The sequence below is a fragment of the Saimiri boliviensis genome, chromosome 17, assembly GCF_048565385.1.
Source record: "Saimiri boliviensis isolate mSaiBol1 chromosome 17, mSaiBol1.pri, whole genome shotgun sequence".
NCBI lineage: Eukaryota > Metazoa > Chordata > Mammalia > Primates > Cebidae > Saimiri > Saimiri boliviensis.
This window is the reverse complement of record NC_133465.1, coordinates 44,207,514-44,227,320: the sequence shown is the minus strand read 5'-3', so window position 1 is coordinate 44,227,320 and position 19,807 is coordinate 44,207,514. Positions and strand designations below refer to the sequence as shown.

General features: G+C 57.3%; 1 protein-coding gene across 20 annotated transcripts in view; it reads left to right on the top strand.

Annotated features, from left to right (window-relative positions):
* The window catches only part of SRCIN1 (SRC kinase signaling inhibitor 1), a 75,840-nt gene extending 56,566 nt beyond the window's left edge, over positions 1-19,274 (top strand). For 10 of the 20 annotated variants that reach the window (XM_074388668.1, XM_074388667.1, XM_074388662.1 and 7 more), the window contains 7 exons: positions 98-245; positions 567-813; positions 1,302-1,536; positions 3,373-3,527; positions 3,861-4,013; positions 4,686-4,808; positions 7,118-7,993. In XM_074388668.1, coding sequence (XP_074244769.1) covers positions 98-245; positions 567-813; positions 1,302-1,536; positions 3,373-3,527; positions 3,861-4,013; positions 4,686-4,808; positions 7,118-7,768 — 1,712 coding nt within the window. In that variant the 3' untranslated portion in view covers positions 7,769-7,993. Of the gene's footprint in view, positions 1-97; positions 246-566; positions 814-1,301; positions 1,537-3,372; positions 3,528-3,860; positions 4,014-4,685; positions 4,809-4,863; positions 7,994-8,585; positions 8,733-8,973; positions 9,037-15,654 lie in introns of those variants that run through there. The other 10 variants (XM_074388671.1, XM_074388676.1, XM_074388672.1 and 7 more) reach the window with 8 other exon arrangements.
* The last annotated feature ends 533 nt before the right edge of the window (positions 19,275-19,807 follow it).

Below are 19,807 nucleotides of genomic sequence, written 5' to 3'. Positions count from 1 at the left end.
CCAGAGAGGGGGAGTCTGCTGTACTCCCACCACCATCCTCTCCTCCCAGTCGGCAATGCCCCCTCTGGCCCCGGCTCACACCTTCCTGTCTCCTTAGCTCACTTCCCAGGCCTGCAGAGCAAGATGCGAGTGGTGCTGCGCGTGGAGGTGGAGGCAGTGAAGTTCCTGAAGGAGGAGCCTCAGCGCCTGGATGGGCTCCTCAAGCGCTGCCGCGGGGTCACAGACACGCTGGCCCAGATCCGAAGGTCATTCCGTCCCTGATCTCTTAATTTCTCATGGGATCACACACCCAGCCCAGACCCATAGGTCAGACTGAACCCTTACCCCAACTTCCACAAAGGTCACTGGCTTGCTGATAGACCGGCACCTCAGCTCCGCCCAGTGACCCCTGCATGCTGTAGACTCAGCTTCCTCTTATTTGGGGGCGGTCACTCCTCCCCAGGCCCCCCACCTCTCCTGCAGCATCCCAGAGCCTGCCTCCCACCCCATCTCCCTCAGGCCAGCCTTCCTGCAGAAGGGCCAGCACCTGCTGGGCTCACAGCGGCTCCCAACTCTCCCAACCTCAGGCAAGTGGATGAGGGTGTGTGGCCACCCCCGAACAACCTCCTGAGTCAGTCCCCCAAGAAGGTGACGGCAGAGACTGACTTCAACAAGAGCGTGGACTTCGAAATGCCACCCCCCAGCCCCCCGCTGAACCTGCACGAGCTGAGCGGGCCAGCTGAAGGAGCCTCTCTTACCCCCAAAGGGGGCAACCCCACCAAAGGCCTGGACACTCCTGGCAAGAGAAGCGTGGACAAGGCTGTGTCTGTTGAGGTGCTGGGGCCAGGGATTGTGGGTGGTGCCCTGAGCCAGGGTCACACATTCTTACCACCATCCTTTTTAGGGTGGGGAGTGCCAGTCTTGTGGGTCTTTTTCCTTGGGGGAGGAGGGCCAGTGGAAGTCTAAGAAGCATAATAAGGGTAAAATTAGTCCCGCTAGACAGAAAGCATATTATAAAGCTGCAATAATTAAAGCAGTATGATGTTTGCCTAAGAATAGACTTTGTAGTCAAAGAAACAATAGAATGCCCAGAAATAAGTCTAAGTTTATCATGAATGTAGTATATCATGAAGGTGGCATTCCTAACCCATGGGGATGGCATGTGATACCCACGTGAAGTTGAAGGGTCCTCCTGGAGGTGGGATCAAATAGGAGGCTTCCTTTCTATTCCCTGCCCGTATGGCTGTGGGGAGGAGGCTGAGGCCCCAGAGGTCCTGGAGCAGGAGAGCTACCTCAGTCCTGACTCCTGGCACCGCTTCAAGGCTGCAGAGCGAGACTGGGAGGAGAAGCGGGCAGCCCTGACCCAGTACAGTGCCAAGGACATCAACCGGCTGCTGGAAGAGACACAGGCGGAGCTGCTCAAGGCCATCCCTGACCTGGACTGTGCCAGCAAGGCACATCCAGGCCCAGCCCCCACGCCAGACCACAAGCCCCCCAAGGCCCCCCACGGCCAGAAGGCAGCCCCCCGAACAGAGCCCAGCGGGAGGAGAGGCTCAGGTATGGGGAGCAGTAGGGATGGTGGGGAGCCCACCATGGGGGAGTGCCCTCCTTGGGAGCTTAGGCTGACGGGGCAGCACTGGAGCATCAAGATCATTGTGGTTGGGTTGCCAGACAAGGGAGTCTCTTCTCACCACTAAAGGGAAACCGAGACCCAGAAGGACAGGGCAAGCTGACTTCATCCCGGGCTTTTCCCACTGTCCTGGAAGTGAGCCACTGAGAGGACCAGGCAGGGAGGATGAGCAAGTCCAGGCAGAGTTATCCGCCTCCACAACTTGGCTGGGCGCATGCCACAAACCAGGCTGTGCCGAGGGCAGGCTCTGGTGCTGGTACTGACACTGTTCCATGCTCCGCTCCCCAGCTTAAGTCATGGTCGCAGGGGAGGCAGAAATCCAGACCAGAAGTGGCAGTCATCATTCCTTCATTTTATTCATTCCTTCAGTGCATATCTGTTAAGCACCTACTGTGTTCTGGGTGCTGGAGATATGGAAATAAGGCAGGGCTTGCTTTCAAGGAGCTCAAAATTTAGTGAGGGAAATAATACTGACATTTGTGTTTATCAAGCACTTACTCTGTGGTAAGAACTGTTCTGATGCTTTAAATGTATTTGTCCTTATAATTTTTATATATATATATATATATATATATATATATATATATATATATATAAATAAAAGACGGGGTTTCACCATGTTGGTCAGGCTGGTCTTGAACTCCCGACCTCAGGTGATCAGCCCGCCTTAGCCTCCGAAGTGCTTGGATTACAGGCGTGAGCCACCGAGCCGGGCCGTCCTTATAATTTTATAACAAGCCCAGGAGGCAGATACAGTAGCTAGTTCCATTTTACAGATGAGGAGACAGGCTCAAAATGATTAAGTAATCTGTGCCAGGCCACGCCTAGTGTGTAAACAGAACCAGCATGCAGGTGCTAAATGGAGTAGCAGAGGTGAATGCCCGTGCTGTGCAGTCCTGGCAAGGCCCTACGAGGGCAGGAAGCCTTTCCAAAAGAGGTGACTTTTCAAACCCCCACCCCACTCCACTCCCACCTTTCCCCCTCTTTAAAAAAAAAAAAAAAGAGGTGACTTTTCTTCGCTGAAGTCTTGCAAATGAGTGGGGCACTTCCCCAGCCAGTGAGAGAGGGCACTCCAGGGTGAGGGAACAGCGTGTGCAAACCCCTGGAGGTGTGTGTGTGGCGTGGCCTGAACAGGCCTAAGCCGGGGCGCAGCAGGCAGAGCTGAGGCTGGAAGCTTGGCAGGTGCAGAGGTGCTGGCCTAAGGAGCTGGCCCAAGGTGATAGGATCAAAGGCAGGGGAATGGCACGGTGAGAGTGACCTCTCCACAGGGTACCCGGGGAACAGGGCTGGAGGCCAAATCCAGGGAAAGGAGAGCTCAGTGGGAGGGACCAGGATCCTTGGAGGAGCGATGGAGGGCTGAGCAAGGGTGAGGGGCAGGGGGAAGGAGCGGGTTAGAGCCGTGCCTCTGCAGCTTGAATGTGCGTCCATCACCCTGGGATCCATCACCCTGGGATCCGTTCAGCAGCCCGGGGTGGGACCTGAGCGGCAGTCCTGACAAGCTTCCAGGTGCTGCCGGTGCTGCTGGTCCACAGACCACCCTTAGAGCTGGAAGAGTAGGTGCTGTCAGGAGAGGGCCGGGGGGGGGGGGCTGCAGTGCCGGAGGAAGAGAAGGAGGGCCCTGTGTTCTTGCCCCCAGGCTTTTCCCTCCCCTCCTCCTGGTCCTCCCTGGAGGAAGAGGAAAGGTTTATCCCCTTGGAGTTAGATGCAGTGCACTGACTCCAGGATTGCAGGCCCTCTGAGCCCCGGCCCCTTGGTGCCTGCAGATGAGTTGACAGTGCCTCGATACCGCACCGAGAAGCCCTCCAAGTCGCCCCCGCCGCCCCCTCCCCGCCGGAGCTTCCCCTCCTCTCACGGCCTGACCACCACACGCACTGGAGAGGTGGTGGTCACCAGTAAGAAGGACTCGGCCTTCATCAAGGTACCGCTCCCGCCTTGGACAGAGGGCCCTGGGACTGAGTTAGGACGAAGCCTCAGATGACGTCTGCGACCGTTTGGGGTGGGAAGGAGACCCCTTTCTCAGATGACGTGGAAGGAAAGAGGGGGTGGCCGGTGGTGACTTTGTTGTGCTAGTTTGGGACCCTGGGTATGTATTTGCCTTAATTTCATGTCAGGCCCCTGCCCATTGGGGGACACCCTGGCAGGGGACAGCAGAAGTAGCAGATGAGAAGCTGGGTGGATGGGAGATGGGTGAGGTGAGCTGGTGCTGAAGGGAGGCAGAGCCTGGCCCTGACAGGGGTCCCGGGCCTTGCAGAAGGCCGAGTCCGAGGAGCTGGAGGTGCAGAAGCCCCAAGTGAAGCTGCGCCGGGCGGTGTCCGAGGTGGCCCGCCCGGCCTCCACGCCACCCATCATGGCCTCGGCCATCAAGGACGAGGATGATGAGGATCGCATCATCGCAGAGCTGGAGGTGGGTCAGGACCCGCCTGGCCCCCGAGGCCTCAGCCAGACCCCCTTCCCTGCCAGGCTGCCCTCAGGCCAGGTGATAGGAGGCAGAGGATGGGCTCTGGGGCTCCCGTGGAGCACTGACTGTTTAGACCCCAGCCTTCCTGCCTCCATTTCTTCACGGTGAAATGAGGGGTGGGGGTCTAAAGTCTTCTCTCCTTGCAGGTTGAGTTTTTAAATTGTAGTCCCTGAGTCCCCCAAATATCTGCAGACCTCCTGCACTCTGAAAGCCCCACACCCGAAGAATCTGAGATCACCGAGTTTGGAGACCCCCAGCCCCGAGAGTTCCAAGATCAGCTCATGCTTGAGCCCCCCATGCTTGAGTATTCTGAGGACAGAGCCCTGAGACTCACACCTCATGCCTCCACTCTCCCCGTGGTGTCAGTCACCGCACTCAAGTGTTCTCAGCCACTCCCAGCCCCAGTGCCAGAGACCTGGACTACCAGGGCCTCTGGAGGAGGTGACCAAATGAGGCCAGAGAGGGCTGGTGGCCATGGCAAGGGACCAAGGGGTGAGGATGGAGGCCTGATGTCATCCCAGGCCACACCCTCCCCAAGTGTGCCAGGGCCACAGGCCAGCACCCTCATCCTCCCTGGTACCCCCTCCTCCAAACCTGTCCCCACCTTCTGCTCCCCAGGTGTTTGAGAGAAGCTCAGTGTCTTCCCTCCCCCCCACGCCCCGCCGCCAGCTGATCCCCACCTTGCTGTCCCCCCAGGACCTGGGGCCCCCCAGGGGCTCAGCCCTGGGCCCTACACGGAAGGTAACGGGGCTGCCCCCCACTTCTCACAGCTCTCTCTCTGCCTGTGCCTCCACAGCTTCCTCTCACCTCTCACGCTAACCTGCTAAAACGCCAGTCACCGTCCTGAGTCCCGCCACGGCCACAGCCACTGCCACAGCGTCACACGTGGACTCACCCCTCCCCCACTCCAAGGACAGGCGCATAACCCTTCCTCCCCACTGCCTGCTAGGGGGGATCCCCGAGACTCCAGCAGTCTGGGTGTCTGGTGGCCCCTTGGGTCTGCATTTTCTCATGGGCTTGCTGATGGGGGCTGGGCTATTTTGTTCTGGTTCACAGTCTGAGCTTAGGTCTGGCTTGAAAGCTGAGTATGGTCTTGGGCCAAGACTGGAGCTTGGATCTTGCTGACAAGATGACTTTGGGTCCAACTCAAAATCTGACCTTGTCCTGAGCCCTTGCCTAGCCCCCACCTCCATCCCCACTGCTCTGCTGCCTGTGCCGGGAGGGGCTCTGTTTCCCCACTAGAATCGATGCCTTGTGCTGGGGGCCAGGACACCGCAGGGGCAGGCCCATCTGCAGCCTCACCATCCCCACGGCCCCCACGTTGCTTTCTTTGACAGAGAGCTTGGAATGGAAGAAACCCATGCCGGTCCTTGGCTGCCGGTTCTTTCTGCATTGGGAGGGTCTTCCTTCTCTCTAACCTCAGTTCTTGCTGCTGTCCTGCTGAACTTATTTCCTCTTTATTCTTTCCTGGGAATTTGGGGGTGAACCTGCTGTCTGCACCCCACCCCTGGGGACTGTGCTTGGGGAGGAGGGAAGGGGGAGGATCTGGGAATCTGGCTGAGGCAGGGGGACCTTTGCTCTGGGGAGGGACAGCCTCCCATGTGCACACATTCCCTTTCTGGGTCTCCCTGGCTCACAGTGAAATCTGGGCTGGTGGCCACCTGATTTCTAGCCTGGCTGGAGGCCTGGTGGCGCTTTGGTTTCCTGGCCGGGGAGGAACAGAGGGGCATCAGACAGTGGACAGTGCCTCCTGCTGGGCAGGGGATGGGCACAGGGCAGTGCGAGGAACCTCTAGGATGAGCTGTGTGGAAGGGGCGCCTCCTGGGCTGGCTGTGCCCTCAGCACTTTGGCCCCTCCCATCCAAGCCCTGCCCCTTTCCGGCTCTGGAGGCCAATCCTGAGGGGCCCAGTGGACAAGGCCTTTTGCCCCTGGCCAGCCCTCTGCATCCTGCAGCCACATCGGGCAGTGGAGCTGGGCGAGCGTGAGGTCGCCCTCTCTGCCTTCCCAGTCAGCACCCCCTGCTTCCAGGTAAGTAGGTGGTAAGGCTGGGTGGGTTCCTTTGCCAGGGTGGGGGTGGTGGTTGGGGGTCCCTGCTGTCAGCTCCCATCTCCCCACGGCTCCCTTTAGTGGAAGGAGCACTGGCCTTGGAGTCAGACTATCTGGGTTCAAATCCAGGCTCTGCCACTAACTAGCTGTGGGTGGGTGACCTTTGGTGAAGCGTGTAACCTCTCGCCCTGGTAAGAGCAGCAGTCACTTCATGGGTTAAGGTAGGCACTGAAGGTGAGGATGGGTGTGGCAGCGCCTGGCACAAGCCTGGTGCTCAGAGTTAGACCAGGAATTCACTGACGTCGGGAAGTGGTATTTGGGGCCTCCCTCTGTGTCCTCACTGAGGCCATGGCCAGGAATGCTGGCACTGGAGCAGGTGCCCAAGGAAGCTTTGCCCAAGTGTGTGCAGCAGGGGGTTTGGCAGGAGGCGAGCCCCACCCATCTGGCTGTGAAGCTCTTGGGGAGAGCACACAAAGTTGGGGGGGACCAGAAGTCTCTGGTTTGAGATGGGATGTGTCCCCACTCTCCCAGGCCAGAGGCTGACATGTGGTCTCTGCCCATACAGGGCCGAAGGTCTTGGTCATTCCATTCATTTCAACAAATAGCTAATATTTCTGAAGCACTCACGCCATGCCCGGCGAGCTCACTTAACCCTCCACCAGCCCCACCTTGGTGCTTACTCACAGATGGGCACACTCCCAGGGGCGACACTGAGACCAGCTCCCGGAGCTCACATGGGCAGTGTGAACTAAACATTGCCTGCCCCTGGGCAAACCAGCACCTTTCCCAGAAAGCAGGGGGCCGTGTGGTATGAAGGGAAGAGACCTGAATTCTGGTCCCAATTCTGCCTCCAACTTACTGGGTAGCCTCTGTCAGGACCCTCCCTGCCTTAGTGTCCCCATCTGTGAAAGAAGGGGGCTAAGCTCACCTAACTGTAACCCCCCCTTTTAGCTTGGGGTTCAGTTGCAGGAATCACATGCTTCTCATCTTCCTTCTGCCCCCAGGCTGTCCCAGGTCCCAGGGCCTTCTGCGTCCCAAGGATCATCTTGACAGAGTGTGCCCCCAACCCTCCCTCCATGCCAGAAGTCAGACTTGAGGAAACAGGACCCAGGACAGCTCCTACCCCAAGACCTCGGACCCTGGCTGACAGCAGGAGGGGCTGGGATGGCCCACAGGCCCTGCCAGGGGCAGTCGGGGAGACTCCTGGGCCGAGGAGCGGCTTCCTGCCCCAGAAGGAGGGGGCGGTTCTGAAGACACTGGGCAGAGGAGGCCGCAACCCAGAGGATAAAGGAGCCAGGGTCCCCGGGCCTCAGGGACCAGCCCAGGATGGGACTCCAGGGACCTCTACTGCTGACACCTACCCAGAAGAGACCCTCAAGGACCCTGGACACGATGCCCAAACGTGCAGTAGGGAGAGCCAGGGCCAGGCTGCCGCCAGCTCAGGCTGCACTGCATGGGGTGCCACCGCCCGGCGGATGGACAGCCTGGAGGAGACGCTCCGGGAGCTGGAAGCCACCCTGAGCAACATGGGCACAGGCCCTGCTGTGGGGCCCCCTGGCAGCCCTCCATCCTTACCCCTTGGCCCCCAGGTGGCTGCCCCCTCTTCATCCTCCCCTGCTGCCTTCCTGCTCCATTTCCAGAGTCGGACGGAGTAGCGGGCAGCAGGAGTGCCAGGCCAGCCCTCTCCTCCAACCAGCCTTCTCTCAGCTCTTTCTGCTCTGCTGGAAGCCTGGTGCCAGAGCAGGGTTTGCAGGCAGAGTCCGGGGGAGGCTGGGAAGCCGGTCTACCCAGGGGTCTGCCAGCCCAGCTTTGGCAAGAACCAGGGCCTCTCCCCTTCTGCCCTTTGTCTGTAAACCAGCTAATAAAGTTTTCTCCCCACCTTCCAGCCCCATGCTCCCCTCCCCCACCGTCTGACTTTCTGTCTCTGTCATCTCTCTGCTCGCGCCTCGGGATCCCCACTGTCCCCTGGGCAGGCCTGGTACTTGGGGAGGTTCATGGGAGCCAAGCTTGCCCCCATGGGAGACCTCACCTCCATCCTCCCATTAGGAGGAGGATGTGGCCTGGGGCCGCCCGTCTGCTCTGTGTGCTGTTATAGATAGCCCCTTGCTGGCATGTGCACCCAGGTCCAGACGGTGCCCCTTGCCGGGAGCGGGGGTGCTGCTGGGGACCCTCACTTTAGCAAAGGCTCCCCAGGGAGGGTATCAGCTGCCCCTGGGCTACTCAAGGAAGCCACCAAAGAGTCTCCCTCGGGAGCCGCTGGGAAGCTGGCCGGGCAGCACCCCCCACTCTCCTGCAGGGAGGCCCTAAATGGGGGCTCAGAGGGTGGGCCTGGGTCCTGGACTGGGACGTGGAGCCAGAGAGGGTCTCAGAGGGCCCCAGTGAGGCGGTCCCAGCCCGAGACCCAACCCAGCGCTAGGGTTCCTGTGTGATTCACCCCACGCAGACCCTGCAACCCTGTTCCTCTTCTTGCAGAGTGGCGGAGGCAGTGTACCGCCCATGAAGGTGGTGACTCCAGGGGCCTCTCGGCTGAAGGCAGCCCAGGGCCAGGCGGGCAGCCCCGACAAAAGCAAGCATGGCAAGCAGAGGGCCGAGTACATGCGGATCCAGGCCCAGCAGCAGGTGAGGGCAGGGACTGTGGGGCCACCTGGGCCCGCTCCACAGCATGCCGGGCCCCTGCCCTGCGCTGGGCACCTCCTGGCCCTGCTCCCGTGACCAGCTTCCCCGCCTCTGCCCAGACACACCCTCCCTGCCAGGACTGCCCCACCCCCCCTCTGAACCACCTTCTCCCTCCTCCTCCCGATCCCGGAGCTTTAGATCTGGGTTAGAACATGAGTTCCCAACCTGGCACCTCTCCTCTCAGGAGTCCCCTCACTCAGAGACAGAAGATTCATCTCCAGCTACCACTGCTGCTCCTGGAGGAGGGGTGAGCTGGTCGCTTTGAGACTCCAGAAGCCCCAGCACCTGGGTCCCGTCTCAGGCCCAGACTACCCTGGGACGCATGAGGGGGGTTGGAGACCCTCTCCTTCCTGCCACTCCAGTTCTCTCTTCTGCTGCCCCTCCCTCTTCCCAGCCTGCTCTTCCAGAGCCCACTCTCATCTCAGGCTCCCTCTTAGCTCCTAGGCCACCCCAGCTAAGGGAGAAGCCAGCTTTGCATCTGCCTTTCAGCCTTGTGTTTGGGTTTCAGTGGGGTCACCTCCCGTCTTTGCAAGGTGAGGTGGGGACAGGGGAGAGGCACTTTGGCCCTCAGGAAGGGCAGGGGTGCCAAAGGAGTTGCAGGGATGCTGCAGTCTCAGATCTAATGAGCAGGTGCGGGGGCTGCGTACAGTGGACAAACCTCACCGGTGGGTGTTTACTGCCCGTGGCCTGCCTGTGTGGCCTGGTCAGAAGCTGCAGGATGGCCCCCAGACCTGGTTGTGAGAGACAGTGCTCTCATTTGGGTCAGTGAATATTTCTGAGCAGCTCCTGTATGCCAGGCCCATCCTGGGTGTGAGGGTGGGGGCTGTGATACGTCCAGATGCTCTCACTTGAAAAAGGTTCTAGACTCAGAGGCAAGAGGTTAGAAATGGGTGTGACCATCTCCTTTTCAGATGAAGGGACAGCTCAGAGAAGGGACAGGCTTCCCAAAGGTGCAGAGCAAGGGGGCATCTCAGCCAAGATCAGGACCCAGGAACCCTGGAACCTTTCCCTGCACTGGCCCTGGGACAGCCCTGGGCACCCAAGGCCCTGCCTCCCTGCTGGCTCCCGGGAGAACCTCTCAAAGGCCAGCCCTCCAGCCCCCCGCAGCCTCTCCACAGCTCCCCACCTGCCTCCTCATGGTCCCCAGAGACACCCCACGAGTCTCACCCACAGCTCTTTTCCTGCCATTGCCAGGGATGAGTTCCCCTGGTCCTGTCCAGGTGCCCAGCATAGCAGCTGACATTGACAGAGCTTTTGCTGGGGCCAGGTACATGTGTCACCTCATCTCACACTCATCACAGGAAGGTCTATTACCCCCATGTGACAGGTGAGGAAACAGGCTTAACCCAAGGCCACACAGCTGGCAAGTGGGGGGCAATACACCAGTCCAGACTGCCTCCCTCCCCACCGCAGAGCTTCATCCTCTCCAGCAGGCCCTTCCCTCAGCTCTAATCATGCGCCCGTTTCCCACCCTAGCCCCTCGCTCCCCGGAGCCCAGCTCCTCAGCTGTGGTGTCGGCCTCACGCCTTTATGGCCCAGCCTCCACCCTTCCCGTGCTTGCCTGGGTCCCCGGCATCCAGGTGTGCTCTTTCCACCCCCTCCCGCACTGCTCTGCAGCAGTGCTGTGTAGACCCCCCACACCTGCATAGCGCTGTGCAGACCCTCTGTTCCTCAGCATCCTCTCCCCAGCCTCCACCCCCAGCCTCAGGGCTCCTTTCTAGGTGGGCGACTTTTTTTTTTTTTTTTTTTTTTTTTTTTGAGACGGAGTCTCACTCTGTCATGCAGGCTGGAGTGCAGTGGTACAATCTTAACTTACTGCAGCCTCTGCCTCCGGGTTCAAGTGACTCTCATGCCTCAGCCTCCTGAGCAGCTGGGACTACAGGCGTGTGCCACCAAGTCGGCTAATTTTTGTATTTTTAGTAGAGACGAAGCTTCACCATGTTGGCAGGCTGTTCTCGAACTCCTGAGCTCAGGTGATCCACCCGACTCAGCCTCCCAAAGTGCTGGGATTACAGGTGTGAGCCACCACACCCAGCCTGGGTGACTCTCCTCTTCCCACCTCTTTCCTTCCCTGTGCCCCGCTCCTCAGCCTCTTCTCATTACCATTCCTTCTTCTCCTCAGGCACCAGGCACTACTTAGTCCCTGCCCCCACCCAGGTCTCCACTCCAGTCACCCACACACACCTCCCCGCGCCCCCAGCCTCCTTGAACAGACACAGTGCCCCCGCTCCCGCCCCAGCCTGTGCTAGGCTTACTAGGCTGCCCCAGCTGCTGTCCCCCTCAGGAAGGGTCGCCCACCCCAGACTTGCCAATTCCCTCCCTGCCCCATCTCACTTCCAGTGCTTCAGTAGGCTTTCTTACAAACAGCTTCTTTTTTGTCACCCAGGCTGGAGTGCAGTGGCGCCATCTCGGCTCACGGCAACCTCCACCTCCGGGGTTCAAGCGATTCTCCTGCCTCAGCCTCCTGAGTAGCTGGGATTACAGTTGAGCACCAGCACACCTGGCTAATATATTTTTTTGTATTTTTAGTAGAGATGGGGTTTCACCATGTTGGTCAGGCTGGTCTCGAATTCCTGACCTCATGATCTGCCCACCTCAGCCCCGCAAAGTGCTGGGATTATAGGTGTGAGCCACCGCGCCCGGCCACTACTTCTTTCTGGTAAAGTAATACACGTTTCCTGTGGAAATTTTAAATAGTAATGTATAGAGAAGCAGGGAAAAACCATCTATGTCTTTGACCTCTCATGACCACCATATGCATGGTCTTCTAATATCTCCCTGTGACTTCTGTCACCTCGAACTGATTTCCCAAGGCCTCTGAGGGGGGAGGGAACTTTGTAAAATGCAGATTTGATTGTCTCTGTGTGTTGTCAGACACACACACCCACCCCTGCCAGCTTAAAATCCCTGACCCGGCCCCTGGTGGATGATAAACCGAAATCCTTCATGTGCAGCCCAAGCCCTTCACAGCAGCCTGAGCTCACCCTGCCCCTCCACCCCACGCCCTCCACGTGCTGCAGCCACGCTGGCCACTGGTGGGACATGCTGCATGCCAGCTCAGCCCGTGGCCTTGGTCAGAGTCCTCTCTTCTCAGGCCCTTCCTCATCTGTACAATGGGGACGGAAGTATCCAGCCGGGTCCTGAGCTCATGTAGTGCCAGGTGCAGGAGAGAGCTGGGAAAACCACAGCGAGCTCTACGGGGGGTCGGCGCCCAAGGCGTCTAAGCTGTCAACAACGTTGAGGTGGAGGGGACTAGAAGTGCTGGGATGAGGGACACGGAAATTGGGAGTAAGGAAGTTCTAAGGTGCAGGTGCCTTGCCACAGTGCTTGACCCCACGGGGCAATTAGAGGAAGAGAAGCCCGTGAATGTTGTGCTTTAAGAGCCCACGGAGGGATGGGGGCCAGGTTCCCAGGCATGCAAGGATCAAGGGCTTGGTGGCGACCTGAAGCTATGGACACCCCCTCTTCTATTAGGGCTAAGAAATCTGCCATGACTCAGTGTCCTTGTCTGTAAACGGAGCTAATAGTATGAGCTAGGGCTCATAAGCCTATCACTAAGAATTAAATATGATCTAAGTAAAGAGTGTACCCAGTGCCCGGTGCGTGGAGCTGCTTTCTTCTGCTTACTGCTATTTGTTTTCTTTGAGACTGAGTTTCGCTCTGTCCCCAGGCTGTAGTGCAGTGGCACGATCTCGGCTCACTGCAACCTCCGCTTCCCGGGTTCAAGCAATTCTCCTGTCTCAGCCTCCCAAGTAGCTGGGATTACAGGCACACGCCACCACACCAGGCTAATTTTTGTATCTTTAGTAGAGATGGAGTTTCACCATGTTGGCCAGGCTGGTCTCGAACTCCTGACCTTGTGATCCACCCGCCCTGGCCTCCCAAAGTGCTGGGATTACAGGTGTGAGCCACCGTGCCCAGCCTTTATTTATTTTTGTATTTTTGTATTTTTTTAGTAAAGATGGGGTTTCACCATGTTGACCAGACTGGTCTCAAAGGCCTGCCTTGGCCTCCCAAAGTGCTGGGATTATAGGCGTCAGCCATCACATCTGGCCCCATATGAAGAAACTTTAATCAAAGGACCACACAGAGGATTGAGGGAGCAAAACAAGGATGTCGAGGAACCCATGGACATCCCGGTGCAGGAGGCTCTGACTCCCTGGGGGAAGAGCAGTGGGGCAGGTGTTTAGTGAGTCCCAGAGGGCGGGAGCAGCAGAGCTGTTCTGTGGACGGCACAGCTTCGGCCTTTGACACTGCTCCAAGGAGGAGAGAGCAGGGAAGGAACTTCACCCCCTCCCTCTCTCACCCTGCCATAGACCCCACTGCCCAAAACCCAACCAGAGGCCAGTCAGCAAAGGAATGACCGGAGTCAGCCTCTCAGGTACAGAGCAGGGCAGAAATTAGTTCTGGGAGGGCGGGGGCAGTGGCTCATGCCTGTAATCCCAACACTTTGGGAGGCTAAGACAGGAGGAGCACTTGAGGCCAGGAATTCAAGACCAGCCTGGGCAACACAGTGAGCCCCTATCTTTTTGGAAAAAAAAAAGAAAGAAAAGAAATACAGAAATTGGTTCTCGGGCATGGAGAGACAAGTGGAAGGCAGATAGCGTACCTGTTAGGTACCAAGTGTATGTACCTTATTTATTCCTCATAACAACTTGATACCTTAAAGGAAACCATGTTGTCACAGCTGCATCCACACAACACCTAGAATAGTGCTTGGCATATGTAGGCACTCAGTCAATAATTGTTGGGTGAATGAGCTAATGAATTTGCCACTGATCAGGCCCAATCCACATGGAAACAGACACAGTGAATCTGACAGGTGAAAATAGCAATCACTACAATGGCTACCATTTGTTGCATGTGTACCGAGGGTGCTGGGCCCCGGGCTTCACGCCCTGTTGGCTTCATCTCATCATGCGCATCAGGTGCTGTAGGGCCTGTTATCCTTGTTTGCAGGTGAGACATGGAGGCCCAGAGAGAGACACGATTAGGGTCAGGAAGTGATGGAGCGGGGACTTGAACCCAAGTCTGCCTGCTACAAATTCTGCTGTCTTAGTGCTGGATTCTGTTGGCCTGCCAGGGAGCATAACCTCATGGGTATGAGCAAGCCTCCGTGAGATCATGAGAATTCTAGAAGGTGACACCTTAAAAAAAAAAAAAAAAAGAAGGTTGAATAGAGCAGTGAAGCAATGCTGGGCCTCACGTGTATCAGTAAGAATGCTTTCAGCTGCAAGGAACCAGCACTCCGATTCAAAATGGCTTAAACAATTAGGAAAGGTATTCTCTAACCAGGAAGCCTGGAAGCAGGGAGATTCCAGGGTTGGCGAATTCCGAAGCTTGAGGATATCAGGACCCAAGTTTCTTTGCATTTGGTCCTGTTGTCATTTCTATTATTATTATTATTTTTGAGAAAGGGTCTTACTCTGTCACCCAGGCTGGAGTGCAGTGATGCGATCACAGCTCACTGCCACTTCCACCTCCTGGGCTCAGGCAGCCCTTCTACCTCAGCCTCCAGAGAAGCTGGAACCACAGGCACACACCATCACACTCAGCTATGTAAAAAAAAAAAAAAAATTTTTTTTTTTTTTTTTTAGTAGAGACACGGTCTCGCCATGCTGTCCAGGCTGGTCTTGACTTCCTGGGCTCAAGTAATCCTCCTGCCTGGGCCTTCTAAAGCGCAGGGATTACAGGTGTGAGCCATCACACCCGGCCCTTGTTTTGATTTGCATAAAAGGGAAGTGTAGCCAGCAAACTACACTGGTGAGCAAAACCCAGGTGAATCACGGAACCAGCCATTTGCGCACCTGTGGAAGAAGAAACGGTGATTGCAGCCAGGGCGGGTTGTTCATCACGAGCCGAGCCGGGCAGGTTGCTGGAGGCAGGGCTTGCCTTAGCTGCTGTGTTTTGTGCTGCAAGGCCTCTGAGAGAACCCCCTGGCAGCGGGGTGATCATACAGAAGTGAACGACCCTGCCCAGACCTAACCTCAGGGTGGTCTCTGGTGACTCGCCACGGCACCCTGTCTCATCTTTTGGACCTTTTTTTAAATCAGGGTGGTTCAGTTCTCACACTAGTAGCTAAGCAAGGCCAGGAGAGACAGTGAATACAATTACCGGGAGAGACCAGGTCCGTGTAGCCCTAACCCAGTGGATCTCAAAGGTAAGTGTGCAGTAGACTCACGTGGGTGCCTGCTTTGAAAATGCACATTCCGGAGTCCACACGAGAGGATTCTGGAGGGAAGCCCAGGAATATGCATTCACAATGCATGCCACAGGGGGTCTGTCCCCTGGAGGTGATGAGGTGATACAAACCAGACTTTGGAGACCGAAGCTCCAGAGGCCGAGCCTCCGGGACCGGTGGAGACACGGCCTGATGTAGGGGTCCACCGAAGGTGGGAGGAGGCTGAGGGGCCAGTTCTGACCACCAGAGCTGACCAGCGAGGGCAGACGAGTCATGAGGGAGCAGACTCCGTGACTAACTGGGGCCACCAGGAGTGCTTGCGGGGGCTGCAGCGGGGCTTACTGCACTGGGCGGAGGCTGTGTTTTAGCAGCTTCCCAGATTTCCATGTGGTTGGGGGGGTCTTTGACGTGTTTATTCCCGACTGGGAGGATAAGCCCCCTCCTCTGTTGTCACCAGGATGAGGTTGGAAGTGGCCTTGGCCGTGCGGCAGGCCAGTTGGGACTAGGAGCCTTTCCCCACCCTGCCCGCCTCCCCCGAAGGCCGGGTGTCCCTGTGGCAGCTAACGTTTCACTTCTTCTTCCTCCCCTCCCCTCCCCTCCCCCACCCCTGTCCCCCGTCTGCCCGGCCTGGGCGCGGCCTCTCCTGCGCTTCTCTGGTCACTCTGCTTCTCTCTCTGCTCTCAGTAACTGTGGACTTGCCCTCTGGCTCTGACCGCCCAGGCCCTCTGTCCCACCTCTTGCTCCCTCCCCACATCTCGTTTCTGCCCCTGCCCCTCCCCATTCAGGGGACCCCTCTGTCCAGATGCCCCTCTGGCTTCTTCCTTTTGCAGTTAATTTCCTTGGATTTGTGGAGGTTTTCCACTTTTAAAGCTTCAGCTGGGGGCCAGCATGGAGGCGCTCCCTTCCGCTCTCTGACCCCTGACCCCTGTTTTTGTTCCAGGCCACTAAACCATCTAAAGAGATGAGCGGGTCGAATGAGACCTCGAGCCCAGTCTCAGAAAAGCCCTCGGCTTCCAGAACCTCTATCCCCGTATTGACTTCCTTTGGGGCAAGGAATTCTTCCATCTCCTTCTAGAAGCCCCTCACCCGCCACCCTGCCTGTCCCCCTCCCTTCCTCCTGCCATTTCTCCCCTGTCTTCCCTTCATCTCAGCCCCATCCCACTCTCCAGACCCCCAGCGGTGTGCCCTGCTGAGGAGGGGCTGCCCTCCCCAGTTCCCTCTACCATCCTCTGTTGGTGTTTTTGGTTTTTTTTTTTTTTTTTTTTTAACGGTTCACTTTTAATTCTCTTTTTTTAAACAGTAAAACTAAAAACCAAACACACCACCTTCCTTGATGGTTCCCAGCTGGCCTCTCATTGGCTGCACCTGTCATGTCTCTCCCTCTTCTCTTTCACCACTCTCCCCGCTCCGAGTCCATCCTGAAGCTCCTGCACCCCCTTCCTGCCTTCCCCTCGCTTCCTAAGAATACTCCAAACAAACTGAGCCACGGAGACTGGGAGCAGTGGGAGACCCTCTCCCCTTTCTTGGTACCTACCTGGAGGAACTGGGGGATCATCGGACCAACCCCTACATCAGGCCGGAGAGCGGGGCGCAGGGAGGCTGACCTTGGAGACGCCCCATTCTCTGTCCCAGCTCGGACAAGACTGTGACCTCTGTGGCTGCTCTGTGCCCTCCTACTCACACCCTGGTGGGCCTGAAGTCCAGACGGACGGGCTGGAGGAGGGGCTGAAGCTTGAGAGGCCTCAGGGTGGGTGTGAGGTCAGTCGTGGAGTCTGTGTCCCTGCGGAGGTGCTGGCCTCCCGGGTCTCGCCGTCCCGTGGGGAGTGGAGGACGGAGGCCCTTTGGACCACTGGCTGTGAAGGGTGGGTCACAAGGACAGCTGGACATCAGGGACACTGCCTTGGGAGAGGGTGCCCCGGACGGGTATTTGGTACTTTTAGTTTCCTGATTTAGCACTTTAAATGGCATTAACTTATTTAAGGGGGGTGGGGCGGGCAAGAACAAGGGACCTAGAAAACCAGGTTTTGTGGCCCGCAGGTTGGGGAAGGGTCCGGTATGGGGGGAATGGGAGAGTCAGAGGGGCTTGACAGGGAGCAGTGAAGACAACTGGGACCCAAAGGTGGGGTGACCTGACCTTCAGGCGTCCTCTTTGTGATTTGAGGGTTTTCTGGGAAAGGGTGGGATGTAGTTTTTCAGTGGGGCTCTGGTGACCCTGGTGAGATGTCTGAAGGTCCCTGAGGCCTGATCGTCCAGCCAGTGCCCCCGGCCTGTGGACGCGGTCGGCAGTGCCACCTGGCTTTTGGCCAGGTCTTGGGGAGCCAGAGAGAGAGGCCACTTCTGGTTCTCACTCCTGGCCCCCCAGAGGGCACAGTGAAGAGCCAGCAGGGACATGATGGGAGAGGAGGTGGAGGAGGAGCGGGGTCCCTGGCAGCGGGATTCCCCCTTGGAGCACAAATCGAAGCAAGCACAGGGGAGGGACTGGAGTGGGTCCCCACAGCAAGCACAGAGAGGAGGAGCCGGGGAGGCAGAGCCCCAGCCCCTGGGGCCTGGCTGGGGAAGGTCCGAGCTTGGGGAGCTGGGAGCGGTTGAAGGTCTGGGGGGGAGGGGAAGGGGAAACGCGTTGTGTTTCTTCATTTCGTTTCTTTTCTTGGTTTTGCCTTTGTTGGTTCATCCTTGTTTTCTAGCTTTGGATCATTTTTGTACCAAGGCGAGCAAGCCTTTTTGAAAAATAACAAAAGAGGAAAAAAAAAAATCCCTCCTGAAAAAAAAAAAAAAAACCCTGGAAAATAGGAAAAAAAGGACCTCATAAATGATGCAATTACTTTTAATTGCAGGCAACTCTTTACATTTAAGTGAAGTGTCTTAACATTTTATATTGTTTTAAAAATATATTTACATATTATATATATAATATACGTACTATAAATATATATAAATATTTAAAAAAGAAAAAAAAAAACCACGGCACTCTCTCCCTGGCCGCTGTTTTGGCGGGGGAGGGGGTCTGGGGGGCAGGCACGTCGGCCTGGCTTCTGTCCTCCGGGTGAAACGGTCTGGTTTGATTTGGCTGTACAGAGACCCCCTGGCTTGGGAGGGGAGGGGGGAGTGGTGCCCCCTCCTCCCTCCGCTCATTACTCTGCTTGCTACTTCGCTTGCCCGCAGCTCCCACCCTCAGCCCTGTGACTGGAATGTGTGCCCCACCGTCATTGTCCTGAGTTGAATGTCCCTTTGTGGGGGAGGTGGGGGGGGCAGTGTCCATCCATGAAGGGGCAGAAGGAGGGAGCCACGGGCCCCGCCCCGCCCACCTGGGGGAAGCCCAGTGGGTTTGCATCTTTCTTTCCCTTCAGTTTTGGCACATTTACGGGCTGGGAGGCACCCGTGTGGAATCACGTGCGGCCTGCGTGTGTGCAGATGCATGGGGCCTGCATCAGCAGGCGTGGCCGAGCACTCGTGTGGGGGAGGCGTGTGCACATCAGTGCATGTAACCTGTTTGGGCATTGGCACGTGCCTACCTGCATGTTAGCGTGAGAGGAGCTTCGTGTGTGAGAACAGGTGATGTGTGCGCAGACACGCCTAGCGCCGGAGACATGTTCGTGGGCCACATACATGTAGACAGAGGCTCGTACAGAGAGGTGCATGTGATCTGTGTCTGCCAGTGTGTGTGTGCACGGGTGTGTGCTGGTGCAGACCCAGGCGTGTGGGTGTGCCTCTGTGTGCGTGTGTGCACATGTGTTCCATCATCCCTGCACTGCTGGCTCCAGCTCCCTTCCCAAGCCCCCGTCCCCGCTGGCCCTCTCACAGCCCGCAGCACGTCAGTGCCCCCAGCTGCATGCGCCTCGCTGCCCTGTCCATCAGTGTGTGCTTGACCAAGAGACAACAAAGACGTCTGGGGGGACCCCTGTACCTGATCCTCTCAGCCTCCGCCCACTGTGCTGTGTTACTCGCATGGGGGGTTTCTCTCCTGCTCCTTCCACAATATGCTGTTTCCCCTGGAGCCTCAGGCCCGAGGCTCTGAGTGGGGTCCCCAGGGGCCCCCACTGGGGTGAGCCCCGGCTCCACACCCTGCCCCGTCCACCCTGTAGGGCCCGTGTTGGTGTAGCAGTGATGGCTTCTGTGGATATTCTGTGACCTCTGTCAGTGTAACTTGACAATTTCTAAATGGAAAAGGGTTGCTGTGTTTTCTCTGTCTCTCTTTTTTAATGTCCTTTTTTCTTCTCCTCACCTCCCTGCTCTCTTTCCTTTTCAGTTTTTCTAGCCAAGTGTTTGGGGCTTTAATAAAACTTGTTTCTTTTTCCTCTCCTGGATCTCCTTCCTACAGACTGATGTCTCATTATTTCTCAGCTTCAACCTGGAGGGTCTGGAAGGTGCTGGAATGGGCAGGGTGGCAGGTGGGAAATCCCTGGCAGCCATTGGCCCTGACCCTTCAGCCGGCAGGGCATGAAGGGGAGGACAGAGCAGGGCCCCTGGGACTATCCGGGCGTGGCGGCAGGCACCTGTAGTCCCGGCTACTCAGGTGTCTGAGGCATGAGAATCTCTTGAACCCAGGAGGTGGAAGTTGCAGTGAGCCAAGATTGTGCCACTGCACTCCAACCTGGGTGACAGAGTTTTGAGACCCTATCTCAAAAAACAAAAACAAACCAAAAAACCAGCTCTCAGCTTGGCACTCCAGGAGATGCCCTGCCTAACCCCCACGACCATTGGTGAGGTAGCTGTGGGCACCACCTACTCGGTCAAATGACAGAGCTCAGCGATCTGGGCATCTGAGCCAGGGTCATGCAACTGGTGGCTGTAGATACATCAGTAAGTTTGAATCCAGCTCTGCCTGACGCCAAAGCCA